At 45.6% G+C, this 20,044-nt stretch overlaps 1 protein-coding gene across 1 annotated transcript in view; it reads right to left on the bottom strand.

Annotated features, from left to right (window-relative positions):
- The window catches only part of LOC311595798 (O-acyltransferase like protein-like), a gene marked incomplete at its 5' end in the record, with an annotated part of 41,718 nt that extends 23,115 nt beyond the window's left edge, over positions 1-18,603 (bottom strand). Inside the window, 7 exons of the mRNA XM_084778759.1 lie at positions 421-523; positions 1,306-1,485; positions 4,830-5,056; positions 6,669-6,810; positions 12,138-12,216; positions 14,959-15,098; positions 18,591-18,603. Of these exons, the coding sequence (XP_084634885.1) occupies positions 421-523; positions 1,306-1,485; positions 4,830-5,056; positions 6,669-6,810; positions 12,138-12,216; positions 14,959-15,098; positions 18,591-18,603 (884 nt within the window). The remainder of the gene's footprint in view (positions 1-420; positions 524-1,305; positions 1,486-4,829; positions 5,057-6,668; positions 6,811-12,137; positions 12,217-14,958; positions 15,099-18,590) is intronic.
- Positions 18,604-20,044: the final 1,441 nt, after the last annotated feature.

A 20,044-nucleotide genomic window follows, 5' to 3' on the forward strand; every position in this document is an offset into this window, starting at 1 on the left:
CTTTTAAAAATCAACTTTTATAAATAATAGACCCATTTCTCAGCACCATCCTAGCTCATCTATGAAGCTGAAGATACCACAGAGAGGAACCTGTGACAACAGCGCTGTCTAGTACAGTGGTCCTCAACCTTCCTAATGCTACGACCTTTTAATACATGTTGTGGGAACCCCCAACCACCAAATTATTTCATTGCTACTTCATAACTGTCATTTTGCTACTGTTACGGACGTAGAGTAAATGTCGGTTATGCAGGATATCTGACAGGCGACACCCGAAAGGGCTTGCGACCTGCCTGCTGAGACCTGCTGATCTAGACGTAAACAGAAGACGATTGCCTTCCCACAGGAAGGGGAGACTCCCAACCCTCCCCGACACCCACGCATCCTTTAACTGCAGAGACCACACTGCAACCTCATCACCTGATCAGGAAGAATGTGTCCACGCCGAGATAGAATGGGCCGCTCCGAGAGTAGAGGTACAGCGGGTTCCTGGGCACTCTGGCTTTCCACTCAAGCACATTATCTGTAACAGACACGTTTAAAAGAAAAGAGAGAAAAGCAATGTCTTTTACTTTAGCTGAAGGAAACCAAAGGACTTCTCCTTGAGAAAAATGAAGAAACGCACTTTTAACTTCCTTTTGTCTGTGAGAACAACACCAGGGGTGAATTTACAGTGGGGGGGTGAGGGTGGTGACTGAGGCCCCCATCACTCAGGCTGTGTGCTTCTTTGTATTCATAAGATGTCCACAGCCCTCTGGGACTCTCACAGAATTGGGACAGGTGCCCGTCACCCAGAGGCTCCCTGTAACTGCCCTCAGTGCCTGGCCTTTAATTCCGCATCACCTGCTTGGTCCTCTGCTGAGAGATGACCTTGGTCACTGAGTGGAAGACACTGAATTATGGATGAGAGATTTCAGAGAGTAGCAATGAGCAATGGTCCAGAAATGGTGACGTACTGTGGGTACTCCACATTTGGTTTTATACTTGCTTAATCTTTGGGAGTGGGGGAAAGCTACTTCCTATCTTCCTTGGTTGACGAAGGGAAACACACAATGTCAAGACATCCCCTGGGTACCTGATTTCTACCCAGTGGAGTAGCAGTGAAAGAAGCCACTAATTGCATCCAATGCAATCCTCTGGCATTGGAGGTCACATGCCATGGCAAGTCTCAGCATGACTCTAGAGCAGGCTGGCTGTTCGTGAGACAGCTGTCAAGGCTCCTATCCCACGGCCCACCGCTAGCCCACATAGAAGGAACTCTCTTTCCCATGGATGCTGGAGAGGAAGTCCGTCAGCTCCCCATACCCAAAGATAGCCAAGCGCTCATCTGACTGGTGTGTCCCGAGACAATCCAGAGGAGGCTCAGGACACGGATCCCATTCAGTGTCTGGCAGGTGCTTCCTGGCAGCTCTGGAGTGCAGATGGCTGGCATGTTCTTCTGCCAAGAAAAGCACTGCAGAACTCCATCCACGGCTCCTAGAAACCCTGAGCAAGAGTGGAGCTATTACCAACCCTCATGAAAGCCGGACGTATCTACACACCACCCTAACATGAACCAAGCTCATGCAGAGATCTCGGACTCTGGCTCAAAACCTGGACTGCTCATCTCAGGCTTCCACCGTCCTTCACGGCCTATTTCTGGGCTCCTCTTATACCTGGCCTTTGAACCTTGACTCCCCCCACCAGTCTTGAACTGACATTGGTATCCCACAATGCTTTGTGTTGCCAAAGTTCAGGCACCATAGATGCCAACCCCTGACTCCAGATCTGCTTTACAAAGATCAGGAAAAAGTGAAACATCTGTGAGGCCACTGAACCCAGAGAACTGGCTTTTCACTTGAAACAGCATCTTGGTCCTGCACCAAGGACTCTCATTTTGTGCTAACGTCTCCAACACAGGTCAGGCGCAGGCATTAGAATGGAAGAGGTGGTATGTCAAGTCATACTCTGAAAGTTGCTCCTTAAAGTTAGATCCTCCTGGCTCTAAGTCTGCCTTGTAACCCTTGGCAAGTGAATTAACTTCTCTGTCTGTGCTCCAATTTCCATATCTGCAAACTAAGAGTCTAGGTAGATCTTGTAACCGTAGGACATTGTGAACAACAAGTGAAATAATGTCATAAGTCACTCTGAATAGAGACTACCCAATAGTAAGCATTTACAAGATCATCTCTGAGATTATCAGTATTTTTCATTTTAAGAATGGCTAATCTTGCCGACTTAATTTATATCTTGGTGTTATTTTATTGTTGTTGTTATCTTTAGAGTGTTTTTTTTTCTTTAGACAGTGTGATTATAAAGCCCAGGATGGCCTTGAATATATGACAGCCCTCCTCTCTCAATCTCCCAAGTGCTGGGATGAAAGGGATATGGATACACACACAGTATATAATCGAACCCAAGAGCCAATCAAATGAACGGAACTGGAACACAGGACTCTCCAAGGTCCAAGCCAGCTCTGAGAAGCTCACATTCTCCTGGGCAAACCCAAAGCACTGTGGGTGCAGATGAGTCCTTACACAATTAAAATGTAGTCATGAAGTCAGTTGCTTTAAGTTTAATTTCCTGGCATCCTGAGATTCAGGAAGTCAATCTGAGTTTCCCTGTGATGGTCCCCTGCCACAGTCATGGCACCTGCTCTTTCATTTAGAGAAACTGCTACAATCCATAGCTATTTAATTCACAATTTCTTGCACCTCTGCTCCCATGTATGGCCTCTTCCAAATAGCATGACAGGTCCTCTCAACAGGAAGCTGCACTAACCATTCAACAGTTATCAAAATGCTAAAGAACCAGGAATCCAAACTGTGGACTCCAGCTTTCTGAAAGATGCATTGGTCTTACACTGCTTTGTTTTACAGGGGTATGTCAAAGTGGGGAAGGAAAAGCAGTGAGTGCATCTTGATCTGCACTTCCTAACATTCAAGGACACACTTTGTCTCTGATAGTATTAAATACAAAAGAAAAAAGTTGCTATGGCAACCGAACACAGACTGGCTATTTTGAAATGAAAGTAAAAAGCAGCTGCCAATAACATCCATGCAGATCAGAAGAAATCTCAGTCTGGGGGAGAAACTTAAAGGCCCACACTGATGCCTGACACCATATACATACATCTGCTTTAAGTGTGAGATGGGTCCCAAGCATGGGCCTCTGTGGTCCAGCCTGGCATTGTTGAGAGCAACGGAGATGTGTTGCCTATGGGCTCACTACACTCTGACAGAAGCCTCTGGAACATAGCTGGGCCTGCTACAAGATCAGGGCCTCCCAGCAGTAGGTCTTAGCACAGCCCTACATTTCCTCACTTCCTGCTAGAATATCGAGACTGAGGGAAAAGGTAAATTTAAGAGGCGAGCACATACTATTTCATCGAACGCTGTCAACCTTATCCCATGTTGTCTCTTATTTCATGTATGTGGAAGTTGAGGTTCATAGAGATCATTAAATCTAACCAAGGTCCAGGTTAGCAGTCAAGGCAGATTTGATGAAGAATAGCTAAGCGCCTCCTTTTTCTATCATGCTGAACTTGAACCTGTCTACAGGGCACCCAGGTGCAGATACATCATATCACATCACATCACAAGAGGTCGCTGGAGGCTTCTGGGACCTGGGCAAGCCCATCATTACTGTACTTAAAATGTGATGGGGACATAATATATCCAACAGAGCAGGCTGTGTAGACACTGAAGGGCAGCAGGGACAGATCCATGTCCCCTGCCAGGCAGATCTGCATTCCATTCTGCATAGGAACTGGTCCCCAGAACTCTACGCCTGCCAAGTGCCCTCGCAGCGTATCTCTGTCTCTTATTGTGCTTTTGATGTTGGGGTTTTAAGTTACTGTCAATGCTGATTTTGTGTAAAATTCAAATAAGAACAGAGAAAAACCACTGCTGTGCTTCCCACGTGGGACATACTCCTTGAAGCTACTTAATTACATATTCATATTTTCCCTGCCAACTCCCTGAGATATTTAAGGTTTTGAGTTTTGTTATTTTTTTTTTTTTAATTCTCTCTCAAGTAAGAAAAGACAAATGTAAAGACCTGAGGGGAATTTATTACTTCATATCAATAAAAGGCATTTGTATAAACAGGCAATTTTTGAATGACATGCAAATGATAGGTAGCTAATAGATATAGATTAATAGGTGATAATATCAATCTATCTATGGTTTTCCCTTCCATATAGGAAGGTTGAAATGAAGCCAATATTCTTTTTTTTTTTTTTTTCCCCTAGATAGAGTTGTGCTACCTAGTCCTGGCTGGCTTCAAAACCACAGAAGATTCTTCTGCCTCTGCCTCTGCCTCTTAAGTGTTAGGATTAAAGGTATGTGCAACCATAGCCCTTGAAACTAATATTCTTAATCTTTCACCAAAGCATTTAACACAATGGGTCTCACTGGAATCATCATTTTTGCTACCTTGAGCTGTTCTCTATTTCCAACTCAGATCCACTCACTAGCTTTGCTTGCACATTCACCCCCCACCACTGGCTTCAGTTGTATATGTAACTGTAGTAACTGAAAATAGCCATGATCATAGAATGTGTCCCTAGGACAACAGTGAACCCCTTAACTCTACGGACCCAGGCTCTGGTCAGCACAAAAGCACACTAGATCATTGTACACGGCATAGAGCATCATTGTCAGGGCATTCGCCTCGCCTCAGCACCCGGATGGTAAACAAAGACTGAATTGTAAACACTGCAGATCTAGCCTCTGCTGGCATTTAGAAGCTGCTGGGTATTTGCTAGAATCCAAACAGGAGGAGTTCTTTTCCAACCACACACTTCTTTAGGTCACTTCTCCGGGGTGGTCTCCATTTCAAATGCTTACTTTTCCCTCTGCTCAGGCGTCCTGGTGGGGAGAGCTGAGCTTGGCAGTTGGTCTGTGGGCTCCTGCTCCTTTGCCCATTGCTCTCCATGTTTCTCAAAGGCAGACTCTCACAAGCTGTAGGAGGAGCCCCACGTGCAGACGATGGCCTGAGGTCCAAGCCCCAGCCCCTGGCTACCATGTAAACAGTTCCAGTCACAGGAAGGACAAGGCCCAGCAAGGTGATAAACCTGCAGAGAGAAGACACCTGGCCAGACTGTCACATAAACACCAAAGACGCAGAGAAAACAACCTCGTGAAAAGCAAGTCATCAACTGGACATGGCGTGTTCCTAGAAACCCAGCATGCTGGAGGCTGAGTCAGGAGGCTTCTGAGTCCAAGGCTAACCGATGTACATAGAAACACCCTGTCTCAAAAACAAAACAAAACAAAAAAAGCAAAAGCAAAAACAAAGCAAACAAACAAAAATAACAAGAAAAACACCTAAATTTTACATAGGAAATACTTAATAACTTAAGAATGGGGCTGAAGAAATAGTTCATTGGGTAAGAATGCTTACTGATCTTACGGAGGGAAGACCCAGGTTCAGTTTTCCCAGTACCCACCCACTATGCGTGGCCCTCAATCTCCTGTAACTCCAGTGCCAGGTGATCTAACTAACGGCCTCTTCTGACTTCCATGGGCACCTGCACACATGTGGTTTATATAATCTCCCACAGGCATACACATAACACATACATTTAAAAATACATCTTAAAAAAATTTCTAAGAAAGAGCTGGAGAGATGGCTCAGAGATTAATAAATAAATAAATAAATAAATAAATAAATAAATATTTTTTAAGATTCTAAAAAGAAAGTAATAGGAGTGAATCACAACAGAAAAGATTAATGGATTTCACTATCAGCTTAGAAAATTACCATAAGCATCACTTCTCAGCATTTGGCAAAGATGAAGTGAAAATTATTATAAACAAACAAAGCCAAAACACTGAGAAAAACATTTGTAGCTGTATGTCTAAGGGTGCATAGCCCATATAAAGATGATTGGGGGGAAAAAAAAAACAAGAAAGTTTCAGCCCCCTCACACACACAAAAGACAGTGGAAATTTCACAAAAGGAAAATACAAGTAACAGATAACTCAGGGGGAAAAAAAAGCCCTCCTCGCCAGTTTTTTTTTTTTAAAGACATAATTTAAACAAATGTATTCACTAGGGGACAGGCTCCGCTTCCAATCAGAGAGAGCAATTTTCAGCTCAGGGATGATTGGTCATGGATGCATTTTCTGGTGGTCCTGGACCCCCCTCAAGTTTGGGCATGGTTTGTCTCCCCTGGAGTGCTTGCCTCGTGTAGTGGTGATCTCCCTGTATTTCAGTCAGCATAGGATGCTGTAACAGAACGACATGGGCTGCTTGCTAATGAACAATAGTCCTTGATCCTTTATCGTTCTGGAAGATGAGGGTTCCCAAGTCACCAGAAGACTTGGGCTTGCAAAGGGCCAGTTTTCTAGTTGCTGGCACCTTCTAAATGACCTCACATGGTAAAGGAAGGGGTGAGGGACCCCTCTATGTCCCTTTAAGAAGACACTAATGTCATTTGTAAGGGTGCTGCATGATGGTGTGGTTACCTACTCAACGCCCTACCTGATTCTATCACATTCGGGTTTAGGTTTCACTGTTGGAATATTGGGGAGACACAGGCATTCAGATCACTGAACTTTGAAGCCAGCCGGCACAGGCCAGGCATCATTCTCGGTGAATTAAATTCAACCCCAAATGTAGCTGGTGAGAGGTGCTGATACTGGCACAATGCCTAGCCGGGTCTCACAGCTGCGCATACTTACAGACACACAGAAGCAAGGGTGTCCAGCCTCCACACCCCAGCAGCACATCTGGCCACGCTTTCACGAGATGAGGAGGAAGAGTTTCTTGTAAAGAGGGAGAGGGAAGGTGCCAAGAATGAGGTATTTCTGAACCGCAGAACATCTACCAAGAGAGAAGAAGAGGCCGCGTTACAGGTTTAGACTTTTCCCATCATCCCAACACAGAGCTGCCATTTTCATGTGCATTGCCTTTCTAAGTCTGACAATATTTAAAAATTGTATCTGTACTGAATATGCAGACTTTATGGCTATAGAATTACTATGCACACAGCCTTTATATTAGGTATCATAAATAAGCTGGAGATGATTAATAGTGGGGAGGAGGATTCTGTACATTCTATGCAAACACCACGAAATTTCACATAAAGACTTGAGCATCTCTGGATTTCAGTCTCCTGGGGGGTCTTGGAGCCAATCTACCATGAATACCAAAGACCAAACTTATCTGCTTTATGAATAGAGGGGAAAACAATAGAACAAAGATGCCAAAGAGGGTAGAGACATGTCAGGCATTAAAAGTGAATACAACTATTCTTCTAAAGGACCAGCGATCAGTTCCCTGTGTTTGCACCAAACAGCTCACAACTTCCCACAAGTCCAGCTCCAGGGAATATGACAGCCTCATCTGCCCACCACGGGCACCTGTGTATACACATACACACATACACATACACACACACACACACACACACACACATGCACACACATACACACACACACCTTAAATGCTAAATCTTATGGGAATGCTAAATCTTAAAGGTGTTGGTACTGACTGAAGTCTGTTTGAGAGCAAGCCTCTACAAAAGAGATAAAAATATGCAATAGAAGAAGGGATAACATGGTGGGAGCCAGGCTCTCTGGGATGGGCACCATCCAAAACAGAAGTTTAGAAACAACAGCTTAGGACCCAGCTGATAATCGCCTGGAAGAATCGATATGTCAAGCTCTGACCGGTGAGACTCGTGTTCTGTCTCGAATGTCAGTGAGCCTCAGGTGACCCAGAAGGCCTGAGAAAGGAGAACTCTCTGGACCCCTCCCTGGAGGCTTCTGAGTTGGACGTCTGGAAGCCATCTAGGATCTGCACTCTGCAATTTCCCAGTACCACACCCAGAACCACAACCTGGGCACTTTCCAGGCCTTGGCAAGCACTGGGGACGCACGGGTTCAGATAATGACAATACCAATCATTAACAGCCACAAAAGCTACAGTTCATTAAGGCCTGCTAGACATGGGGCGGGAGTCTATCACTATCTGTAACTTTTTAGCAACTTATAAAAAGTGTTCCCAGGCTGGGCGTGGTGGCCCATGCCTTTAATCCCAGCACTTGGGAGGCAGAGGCAGGCGGATCGCTGTGAGCTCAGGGCCAGCCTGGTCTACAAAGTGAGTCTAGGACAGGCAAGGCTACACAGAGAAACCCTGTCTCGAAAAAAAAAAATGAGGAAAAAAAAGTGTTCGCCTTATCTTACACACAGGAGAATTTCTCTTATATGACTTCATCAAATTGAACATACTGGCTAAGAATACAGACTCATCAGAAAGAAACTTGTCACTGTTGCTAAGATAACCTATCTTCTCAGTCAGCACAGGAGGTCATGAGGGAGCTGAGGGAAAACCAATCAGCTTGGCTATTTTAACAGGCCAGGCTGTTCAAAATCGCCAACCATCAAAGAAGACAGTTCACACCGATGGTAAAGATTGGCGAACCTTGGTGTCAGCCAGCTCAGATCTCAGTGCTCTTGGCTTCTGCCAAACCGATAGTGTGCACATCATAAAATGTTACAAAATATCTCAAGGACAGACTTAGAGTGAGCCCCGAGAATCGAAATGTGTTCTCTTTGTTGTCCCTGGAAGATAAAATCTTATTGGCTCAGTGTTAAGCAGACTATTAAAACCAACTTTCTCATTGTCAGTTTTGGGAACCATGCAGGGTTCAGTTGAATTTGTCAAATACATTAGGTGAATCCAGTGTCCTAGATTAAGTGGCAATGAACCACCATTGTCAACTCTCTGTCACATTTAAGGGAACTCAAATAATCAAGCCAAACCAGAAAGTCAATATTGGGTAATATTCTGACTCCCCACCCCCAGAAAAGATTCAAATCCTGATAACTGTAGATGTAACATTATTAGGAAACACCATCTTCTCAGAAGTAATCAACCTACAACAAGGTCATACAAAGTTAGAGTGAGCCCTAAATCCAATATAGGTGGTGAAAGAGAGAGCCCCATTGGGAAGAATCCCACATGCCACTGGAAGCAATGAGTACAAGCCAACGATGCTTAGTGTATCTAAGGAAATGCTGTATCTAATGCTGGCCACTAAGGAAAACTGGTGTGTTGACCAGCCAAGGAGAAGTGCTACGTCTACAAGCTAAGGAGGAGTGGTGTGTCTACATGCCAAGAAGGAAGTTAAGGAGAAGGGATGTATCTACTCACTGAGGAATAATAAAATCCTTACAGAACAAGGAGACTTGGTGTGTCTACAAGCCAAGGACAGATGAGTATCTACAAGCAAAGGAGGCACTGTGTATCTACATCTCAAGGAGGCATGGTGTGTCTACAGGTCAAAGAAACATGGTTTGTCTACAAGCCAAGGGGGCAAGGTATATCTATAAGCTCCAACGAGCATCAAGAGCTGCTGGCAGCCCCCAAAGGCTAAGAGAGAGGTATATACTAGACTCTGCTAGATGACTCAAGAAAAATCAACCTCAGCTACACTTTGATTTCAGATGTCTACTGTTCAGAACTATGAGAAAATTAATTTTTCTTGTTTTATGTCATCTGAGATACCACAGTCTGTCTGAGTCTTGTGATAGAAGCCTTGAGAAATGGATATAATAAGACATTTGCGCTGGATTTTATAATTTTTATATCCAAGTTTGAGCTAGAGAATCAGTTCTCAACCTCTGGGTTATGACCCCTTGGTGGGGGTGTTGAATGATCCATTCACAGGACTCACCTAAGACTACTGGAAAACACAAATATTTACATTACAATTCTTAACAGTAGCAAAATTACAGTTATGAAGTAGCAACAAAAATAATTTTATGGTTGCGGGTCACCACAATACGAGAAAATATTTTAAAGGGTCACAGCATTAGGAAGGTTGAGAACCACTGGTCTAGTCTGCACACCCTGAGATGACATAATTTTATCATCAGGAAGCTACACACATTCATTGCTTTTCTCATTACTATGACCAAACACCTGACAAGAAATAAAAGCAAGGGCAGGAAGGATTGATTTTGGCTCCTGGCTTGATCCAGTGCCCTCCTGGCAGGGAAGTTCTAGGGGTGCGGAGCTGCTCTCGGCTGTGACACAAGGAGCATGTGCAGCTTGCCCACATCTCTGTGGACCAATACTGGCGCTCTCCTTACTGTCTCCTTTCCCTCTTTTATCCAGCCTACACCCTGGGCCCTTGGGATAGAGCCATACACACATCCATTTCCTGTAATCTTCTCTAGACACGCCCTCACAGACACAAGAATCACTCCTAGGTGATTCTAAATCCAGTCACGTTAGTGATGATAAAGGTCAACCGCCACTTCACGTCTGTTAGTTGAAATGCTCCAACATCCTTGGAAACCACTGTGCACCACGGCCTCCAGGCTCCGGCTTTTGCGGCTGTCCTGCTCCAACGAGCAGCACCTGTGCCAACGGCGGCCACCTGGCATGACTGAACTGCTCGGTCCACATCTGGAGGAGAGATGTTAGCAACTTCAAAAAAAAAAAAGCTTTAAGAAATATCTGACAAATCTTTTCCAGATGGGGAAATGTTCCCCTGGGCAAAGACACTCTGATCTCAAGCCCAGCCTCTGGGCCAAAGCTGGAGAAAGGCTGCGCTGTCCAATGCTAATTTCCCCACCTCAGCTCCGCTCACCCTAGCCTGGGCCTGTTCCAGTTTCTCAGGAAGCACGTGCCTCTCTGCCTCTCTGAGAATGAGTATCTCAAAGTATCTTTTTATCAGCAGCAGTGACGGCCAACACTTCACTTCACTTGTCAGCTCTGGCTAACCAGGTTAGTGTAAGCCAGAAAAATCAGAGTCACTGATGGATTTCTTAAGGAAGACAACTCGTTCAACCTGGGCCTTGGTTACTGACGTGAAACGCTAATTGTATAGTAGAGTAGCTACACACGTTTTTTGTTTTTATAATATTCATCACTGATCTATAAAGAACCAATTTTTTACTTTAATAACATATATATACATATATATGTGTGTGTATATGTATGTATGTATATATATATTATATATATATTAATATATATATTAAGCTTGTAGTACAGGGGCTAGCACCAGAATTTCACAGATGCTGAGAAAACACCAGACCACTGAGATAAGTCACATGCCCTTTTTTTGTTCTTGCATTTGCTACAAAAAACGTCTTGCTATGTAGCTTAGGTTATCTTCCAACTTGCTCGGTAGCCCATGACCTCAGGCTCATGACACTCTTCCCCTGTCTTTTGGAGTGCTGGGGTTGCAGGCATACAACATGCCTGGCCTTTGTTTATTTGCTTGCATGTCTGTTTGTGGCTTTTTGTTTTGTTTGTTTGCCTTTAAACAGCACATGACACACTAGGCTAGATAGATAATGTACCCAAAACTGTGGCTGTCGTTATAAACTTAGAGGACAATTTAAAGTTACCAGGAATAGTTGCACTACAGACACTTTGAAGAACTCTGTCACAAGCTGTTAGTTCTTTCTCAGATGACCAGAATTAATATTAATCACTAGGGATTAAAAACAAATCTTGGGCTTTAAAGCTCCTGCTTAGAAGTTTTTTGAAATACTCATAGAAGATCAAAGCAGTTTCCACGGGCCAAAATGCATTCGCCTGCATGCCAAAGGTCAGCCATGACTGTAAGGCAGCCGGAAGTGGGAGCCCCTGAGCGTCAGGAGGCTGAAACGCATGGGAGATTAAATGTCTTCCTCAGGGATCACACAGCTGGGACTCCACAACCAGGACCAAATGCTAGGCTCCCCATGCTAATCCGCTGCGCTGCTACGACTGGCTTCACACAATCCAAGCTCCAAATGGCCTTCCTGACCCAGCAGTTGGCAGACTCCTGGGCAGAGCAGAGAATCCACAGGATGGAAAAATGGACACCACCCACTCCTGTCTCCAGGCCTAAGGAGGCAGCTGTGAGGACTTTATATCTTTATTACATCAAGATCCAGCAGTTACCTCCCCGCGATGGTCTTTCTCTTCCCTTCTCCCATCCTCACTACAGTCCCACCCCCTTGTTCCCAACTTCCCTCTGGTTGCTCAGTTAGAGCTGGTGTGGTCCCAAAGATCCCGAAGGTTCCAAAGGTGCTGAAGGTCCTGAATACGATGCCTTTGTTGATTCTGAGCAGTTGGAATTTTCAACTGACACAGCCGGAATTTTCACGCTGACACAGTTTGACTGTATTTTTTTTGGTACTTACCCAGCTGAGACATCATGGTCACATCCTCTTCCGCACAAGAATCGGGGACACAAACCCCCACACTATAGTCTGCTCCATCCTGGGAAACAGAATACCACAGTGCCCTTTAATGTTAGTGCTTGCAGTATGCAGGCATGCTTTCATGTATGTACACACACACACACATACACACACACACACACACACACACACACACACACACACACGATTGTGAAGGCCCAGTACCAACCTAGACTGTTCTCCCTTGATCACTCTTCGCCTTATTTTTTGAGATAGGGCTGCTCAACAATTTCAGCTAGAGTGGCTGGCCAGTGACCTCACCGGCTCTGCGCATCTCTGACACAGATATCACACACACACATACACACCACCCAGGATCTGGGGTTATAAAGCTCACCCAGCTTTTATGTGGGTGCTGGGAATTTACCCATGGGTCTTGACGCTTCCAAAGCAGTCACTGTACACACGGGAGTCATCTATCTCCCAAGTCCTTGTTTTGTTTTCTGAGGCAGGGTCTCATGTGATTCCAGAAAGTCTTGATTTCCTAACCCTCCTACCTCCATCTCCCAAGTGCTGGGATTACAGCCCTGAGCCACCACGGGCATGATTATTTCTAAGGAGTGATGTCACTACCCTAGCATACAGTGGGCAGGTGGGGAGAGAGACAGAAGGAAATGTGTTGAATTTTGAAGAAAAATCTTTTGAAGGACAAAAAGGTTTCTGACTTCTTAAGACACAGTCTTGCTGACACAGGATGGTGCAGGTGGAACAACAGATTCACCTGTGCTAGGTTGCACCTGCACTCAGGTTCAATGTCACAGCTTAAGAAATTTTAGATAATTTACCACAGTGCATACCTCCTCCAGATTAAAAATCAATAGTTTTGGATAACTTATCATCGTGCACTCATTCTCCATATTAAAGGTCATAAAAGTTGGCTCCTAACATCATTTAAAGAGTTGTCTTGCAATTACTGAGGTCACATATATCAAATATAAAGATTTTTGTTTTCAAAAAAAATCAAGTCAATAACTAGAATGTGCATCTTAATAAAGATGACCAAATCACTAATGCAAACTTCTCAGCTGGTTCCTCTAGTTACACAATGTACATGATTGTGTACAGTTTCTGCTCTGATATCAAAACCATGAATCTGAAAGTGACCCTTAACCCGTCATCCTGCCCTTCAGCAGGACAAACGAGCCTCAAGACCAACATCCCTGCCTGCACAGCTAACCACTATCAGGGGCTCAGAGCACAGGGCACAGAGCGCTCCTGTTTCCTGTCACTTCAGACCATGCTATCTAACCAGACAGCAAGGCCATTTTATTCCGGTCGTGTGTGACACATGTAAAATTTATTTTGTGTTTAATGAAAGGCTGCATGAGGTCTAGGTTCTTATCTGAGCCATAAAAGGATTACATGGAGTCAACTGCGATCATTGGGAGATATGTATATATATATATATATATATATATATATATATATATATATATATATATGGACATTAAGTTGGGAGAGAGGGAAATGGGAGGTTTATCTGAGAGGAGTTAGTGAGTGGGGGTGATGGTGACCAAAATAAATTATAAGAATATATGAATGTATGAATTATGAAATTCTCAAAAAAAAATAAAAAAGGTTATATTCTTTTTAAAAAGATAGCCCAGAATTGATAGTCAGCTGTATTAGTAGTTATTCATACACTATACTCATCGCCATGGGTAGCCTCGGATTCGTGTCTAGAGCTCCATCTCTGGGGCCAGGGCTATGGCTAACTGGATCCCAGATTCCAGGGACTGCTCCAGAAATTGATGCTGTCAGGGGCTCGTGCTCAGCAACTGAGTTCTTTCTGACCGTCTTGGTTTGATCCACACTCCTCCAAGCAGTGGCTGATCCCTTGGGTAGAAAGGCCTCAAAGTGGGAACTTGCTGGGGGGTTCAGGAGGAGGGCGTGGAATGGTGAGAGCTCTGAAAGGCCAAATGCAGCAGAGTCCTCCACTGGGTCCCAACAGATGATGGACAGCGATGAGCAGAGCGAACAACCAGTGAGCCCAAAGAACGTGTACGGAAGATTGCTACTCAAATTGCTGCCCATGGTTGACCTTGGGTTCCTGGCCCCACCCCCACCCCTCCTTCAAGGTCTGCCAGAAGGTCGTTTCCATATAGTGTGGAGGGAGGAATATCTGAACAGCCAACCTGGATTGGGACAATCGCTTCATATGACGTCACTGATTCCAAATAGGCTGAGTAAGTTTCCAACCAACTATTTAAAATCAAGTTTTAGCTGGGCGTGGTGGTGTATGCCTAAAACCTGAACACCTGCGAGAGGGAGCCTGGAGCAGGGGTTCTCAGCCTGTGGGTCACGACCCCTTGTGTGGGGGAGTATGGATTAACAACTCTTCACAGGGTTGTATATCACATCTCCTGCATATCACATATTATATTATGATTCATAACAGTGGCAAAATTACAGTTATGAGGTAGCAACAGAATCATTTAACGGTTAGGGAATCACTGCAATATGAGAAACTGTATTAAAGGACCGCAGCATTAGGAAGGTTGAGAACCCCTGGCCTAGAGGCTCAAGACTTCACAGTTCAAAGTAAGGCGACACTGCAAGCTCCAAGCCAACCTTTTCTATACGGTGAGATCTTATCTCTAAAAGGTACAGGCGAATAAGCCAAAATCCAGTTGCCCATCTTGTGAGACCGCTTAATAGTTTTCTTTTTGTGTTTTCAGTTAGGAAATGCATCTGGTGGACTGGTATAACTTTGGAAGCTCGTTGTTTGAGAGCAAACACAGGAGAGCTCCCCCCGACTCACCTGCAGTACGTGAAGCTTGCAGTACTGTCCCCGGAAACTCCCCTCGGGGCCCTGAGTGGAAAGGCACTCGCTATAGGATCCCAGCCTGTCCACGTTGCCGTTGAGAACGTTGCTTCCAAGCTTCCCCACCGAGTCATACACTGAATTCCAAAAGCATAAGTTTGCAGAATCAGTTTCCCTGTGCCATTTACACATGAACTGGGAAGGCGAGTTTGAGTCCTCAGAGCTCCTGCAAAAGGCTTGGCGCGGGAGCTCGTACCTACTGTGTTTGTGTGTGTGTGTGTGTGTGTGTGTGTGTGTGTGTGTGTGTGTGTGTGTGTATGTGTGTGTGTGTTTCTGTAGAGGCCAGAAGAGGGCTTCCCATCCCCTGAGGCTGGAGTTGCAGGTGGTTGTGAGCTGCATGCATAGATGTTGGGAGCAGAGAGAGCTGCCAGCGTTCTTGGCCACCGAGCCATCACTCCAGCCCCTCCGTATTGCTCCTAATATCAGCACTGTCCTGACACCCTGGCATCGATTTCATTCACCTATCCAGCTCGCTGCTTTGTGAGCCTTTTCCCCTTTCATCCTGGTTATAGCACGGCTATTGTTTGTTCAAATATCCTTTTTTCCCTTTTGTTATAGTTCTATTTCTGGCTCCTATTGTCGCACACGTGTAGCCATTTTTATCCCTGTCTCTTTGTTTTTCTTTTCTTCTTCTTCTTTTTTTCCTTCACATTCCATCTATTCGTCTTCTTCTGCTCTATTTTCAGAGGGCTATCGAATTGAGCTAGCCCACCAAATTGTCTTCACCCCCATCCATGTTAATATTTACTCTATGTATTATGTTTTGATATCAACTGCAGTGCTTTTGTTTGTTTGTTTTTGTTTTTACGGTCTCCACTATCTAGCAGTTCTTGACTTTACATGTACGTGTGAACACACACTTCGTATACCCAGTATTCTCTCATCACTTTTGATGGGGTTTGTCTGCTTATTTGGATTCCTTGGCAGCCCACTGGCGCCAGTGACACAGTGCATACAGCACACAGACTTACTTAATTCACTGTCGTTCTTCCCTGTGTTTACTCCCCAGGGATCCCTGTGCTGTGGCCTGTGGACACTTCTCCCCTTTGTTGAGTATGGTGAGAGATATGTGCAGCCCCGGCCCCAAGTGAACACATTCAGTCAGGATTGTAAAGACCGAGAAGACAATAGGTTCTAACTGTCCTTGAAGGAATGAAAGAACACTAAAGAAATATTTGTGGCTCTGCAGAGATGGCTCCATGATAAAGAGCATCGGCTGCTCTTCCAGAGGACCAGGGTTCGATTCCCTATACCCACATGGCAGCTTGCAATGGTCTGTAACTCCAGCTCCAGACCACTCAAAGTTCTCTTCCAGCATGTGGCGCACAGACAAGCAGGCCAAACACTCATAAGCATAAACTAATATTTAAGTTTTTTTATATTTTAAAAAACCTCTGGCTGGCCGAGGTGATGCATGCCTTTAATCCCAGCACTCGGGAGACAGAGGCAGGCGGATCTCTGTGAGTTCAAGTCCAGCCTGGTCTACAAAGTGAGTCCAGGGCCGTCAAGGCTACACAGAGAGACCCTGTCTCAAAACAAAAACAAAAACAAAAACAAAAACTAGCTTCTGACATGTGATCCCATCTCTAAAATATTAAAAAGATACTTGTGCTTCTCCCTTCAGCTATCAGACTATTGAGACAATGAACTCCAAGACTTTTTCTGGGAATCTCATTCAGGAAGAAGGAAAGGCTGCGGCCAGGCACCAGGCGGAGGGGAGCGTGTCTCCTGGAAAGAGATTAACCATGGAGTATAAGGAGTTAGCCCGCCTTGCTGGAGAGACTACAGCAGAGACAAAACTGATGAGAGGGGCCATTTGACCCAGACCCTTAGCTGCGCACACCTTTTTACCTTCTATTTAAACCTAAACTTTCTATCTGGACCCTGAAAATGGACTTGGGGGGCAGGAGGGAGGGCAGGTCACTGGACCTCTTTGTTCCTCTTTCCAATGTGCCCACACTGGACACATCTCTTTTGCTTTTCACTAAATCTTATCGTTTCTTGAGATCCTTCTATGCCGCGTTCTAAGTTACTCCATATTGAGTAAACAGTGGGCTGTTTTTCAGGCAGGGCCTCGCCCTGAGAGATTCCATTTTTGCAAGCAGCTTTTGCCTTCATTTTGAGGCTGGGGCATGATTGTTCTCCTGGGTAGACAAGTGAACACTTGCACATGCATGAGCACATACACCACACACAAGTACACACAGAGACACACATGCACATATGCATGCACATACACAGAGAGAGGGGTGGGGGAGAGGGAGAGACAGACACAGAGACAGACACAGACAGACACACAGGACTCCAGGCACAGCCTACAGAATCCAGGGGCTTCTCATAATACTGACATTAGTTTCTTAGATGTAGCCTGCCTGCCTGCCTGCCTGCCTGTCTTCCTGCCTGCCTGCCTGCCTGTCTTCCTGCCTGCCTGCCTGCCTGTCTTCCTGCCTTCCTGCCTGCCTGCCTGCCTGCATGCCTGCCTGTCTTCCTGCCTGCCTGCCTGCCTGTCTTCCTGCCTGCCTGCCTGTCTTCCTGCCTGCCTGCCTGCCTGTCTTCCTGCCTGCCTGCATGTCTGCATGCCTGCCTGTCTTCCTTCTTTGCTTCCTTTTGTCATCCTGCCTTTTTACATCTTTCCCTTTAAACAAAACAAGTTTTCAAGATTCCCTGGCTGACCTCCATCTGGCTACGTAATTGAGAATGACCTCCTACCTCTCCTTCTCAAATACTGGGATCACAAGTGTACACACACACACACACACACACACACACACACACACACACACACACTTTATTCAGTGTTAGGGATGAAATCCAGGCCTTCTTGCAGGCTTGGCAAGCATTCTTCCCTCTGAGATGTAGCCCCAGCACCCCCCTCTTTTTTTTTTTCCTTTTTACTACCTCCAGATTATTTTTTAGTTACACTTTATGCCTTTATTTGTGGTAAGGGGAGGGGGCATGAGGAGGTCAGCTGTGGTCAAGGGTGAAGTTGGACAAGAATATTTCCTGGGTGATAGCAATTTGTAACCTTGTTGACTTCTTCAGCCACTAGGATTTCTGCTGGACTCCTGCCTGAGCAGGGCTTCAACAGGCTCTGACCTGCCCTCTGGTCTAGCCCCCCCCCCACATCCACCCCGTGCCCCCCCACCCCCCAGCCAGAGCACTCCCTCTGCTCTATTCTAAAGACTCACCAGGCCAAGACTTGTCATCTCCCAGCTTGAGCTGTCCCTCCTCCCAGTCTGCTGGCCAATAGCTGAGTCATGGCTTCAAGTCTGGACTGGAGGAGCGTCTCTCCCAGAAGCCAATCCAGACCCTTGCTCAACATGTCACATGTCACACTGAAACGTGTGACATTGTGTGTATCTCCCATAGGCGTAAGGCTGTACCCTGTGTTAGTCAGCGTACCTCTCAGGGAAGAAACTTTGTGGACCTTGGCTGAATGGGATTAAACTTTGACAAGGGGAGTCCAAATGTCCAAATCCAGCTCCAAAAAAACCATTTTGATGTTTTCCCTGCATCACAAAATTCTACATGTGTTTGTTACAAATAGACCAGAGTGACTCTCAAAATACGTTCGTTTCCCATCGCGGGGTCTCCCAGGCTCTGTAGTGAAGCACAAGGGCCTGGAATGGAAGGCGTGGCAAGGAGAGAAGCAGCATGGGTGGCACTCTTGAGACTGAAGCCCTTGGGACAGGCTCCGTGAGACACGTGTCGGGAGCCCCCAGTTCCTCATCAAAGCCTACGTTCTGGTGTCCGCTCCTGACCGCCTTGATGGCTTTCCGGCTCAGCTGCTTTGGTTTGCAAACTGCACTGTTTCAGCACTGGTTTCTGATCATGGTTCACATGGACAAACTGCTCTTTTCTGTCCACCACGCTAATGAGTGTCCATCAAATCCCCGATGGACACTGGGGCATAGACACCGCCCACATAGAAATGCCTTATCACAGGAAGCGAGGAACGGGGTCAGGAGTAGGCACACAACCCCGCGCCTCCCCACACTTGCTCTGAGTTTTCATGTCCAAATGATTAGAAGCAACATGTTTCGATCAGCTGCACTGAATGGCAGATGTTCCCTTCCCTAATATTCCATTAGGATATTAACATTCGGTTTCTGAGCTTGTTTTTTCACAGCTCTGGGAGCAAGCCCAGGGCCTGGTACAAGTTAGGAAAGCATTCTACCACAGAGCCATGTTTAACAAGGTTTCTCTAAATTGCCTATGGAACTCAAGATCCTCCTGCCTCAGCCTGAGTAGATGTGTGATAGTCGCAGAGTGTAGACCTTTCTGTGGGATCCACTACATCACCCTCTCTCTAGTGAGAGGTTTCTAGATTTCTGTGGAGGGATTGGTCCTGAGCAAAAAGCCTTCCTGACAACAGCTGGGTGGATAAAACAGACACTGTCCAAACACTGAACAGCCATAGATTGGCTGGGCTGTACTTTGGTGGGTAAAGTTCTTGCCTTGCACATGGAAGGCCTTAGTTTCAATCCCTAGTACCACACCACACACACACACCATACACACACACACACACACACACACATACACAAACACACACACATACACACACCACACATACATACCACATACACACACCACACACACATACCACATACACACACACCACACATACCACACACACACCATATAGACACACATACCACACACACATGCACACACACTACACATACCACATACATACACCACACACACACCACATACACACACACCACACATGCATGCACACACCCTATACACACCACATACACACACACACCACACATGCATGCGCACATCCTACACACACCACATACACACACATACCATACACACCACACACGTATACATGCTACGCACACACCACACCACACATCATATATACACACTACACATATCACACACAAACATACCACACACACACACACACACACACCCAAACAACACAACAAAACACCCACACTGTGGTAAACTACAACAGGCTTCCTCCCAGAAGACACCTACGTCCTCACTGAGGTAGGTGCCGCCC

This window comes from Acomys minous (assembly GCF_964271855.1).
Source record: "Acomys minous genome assembly, chromosome: 4".
NCBI classification, from domain to species: Eukaryota; Metazoa; Chordata; class Mammalia; order Rodentia; family Muridae; genus Acomys; species Acomys minous.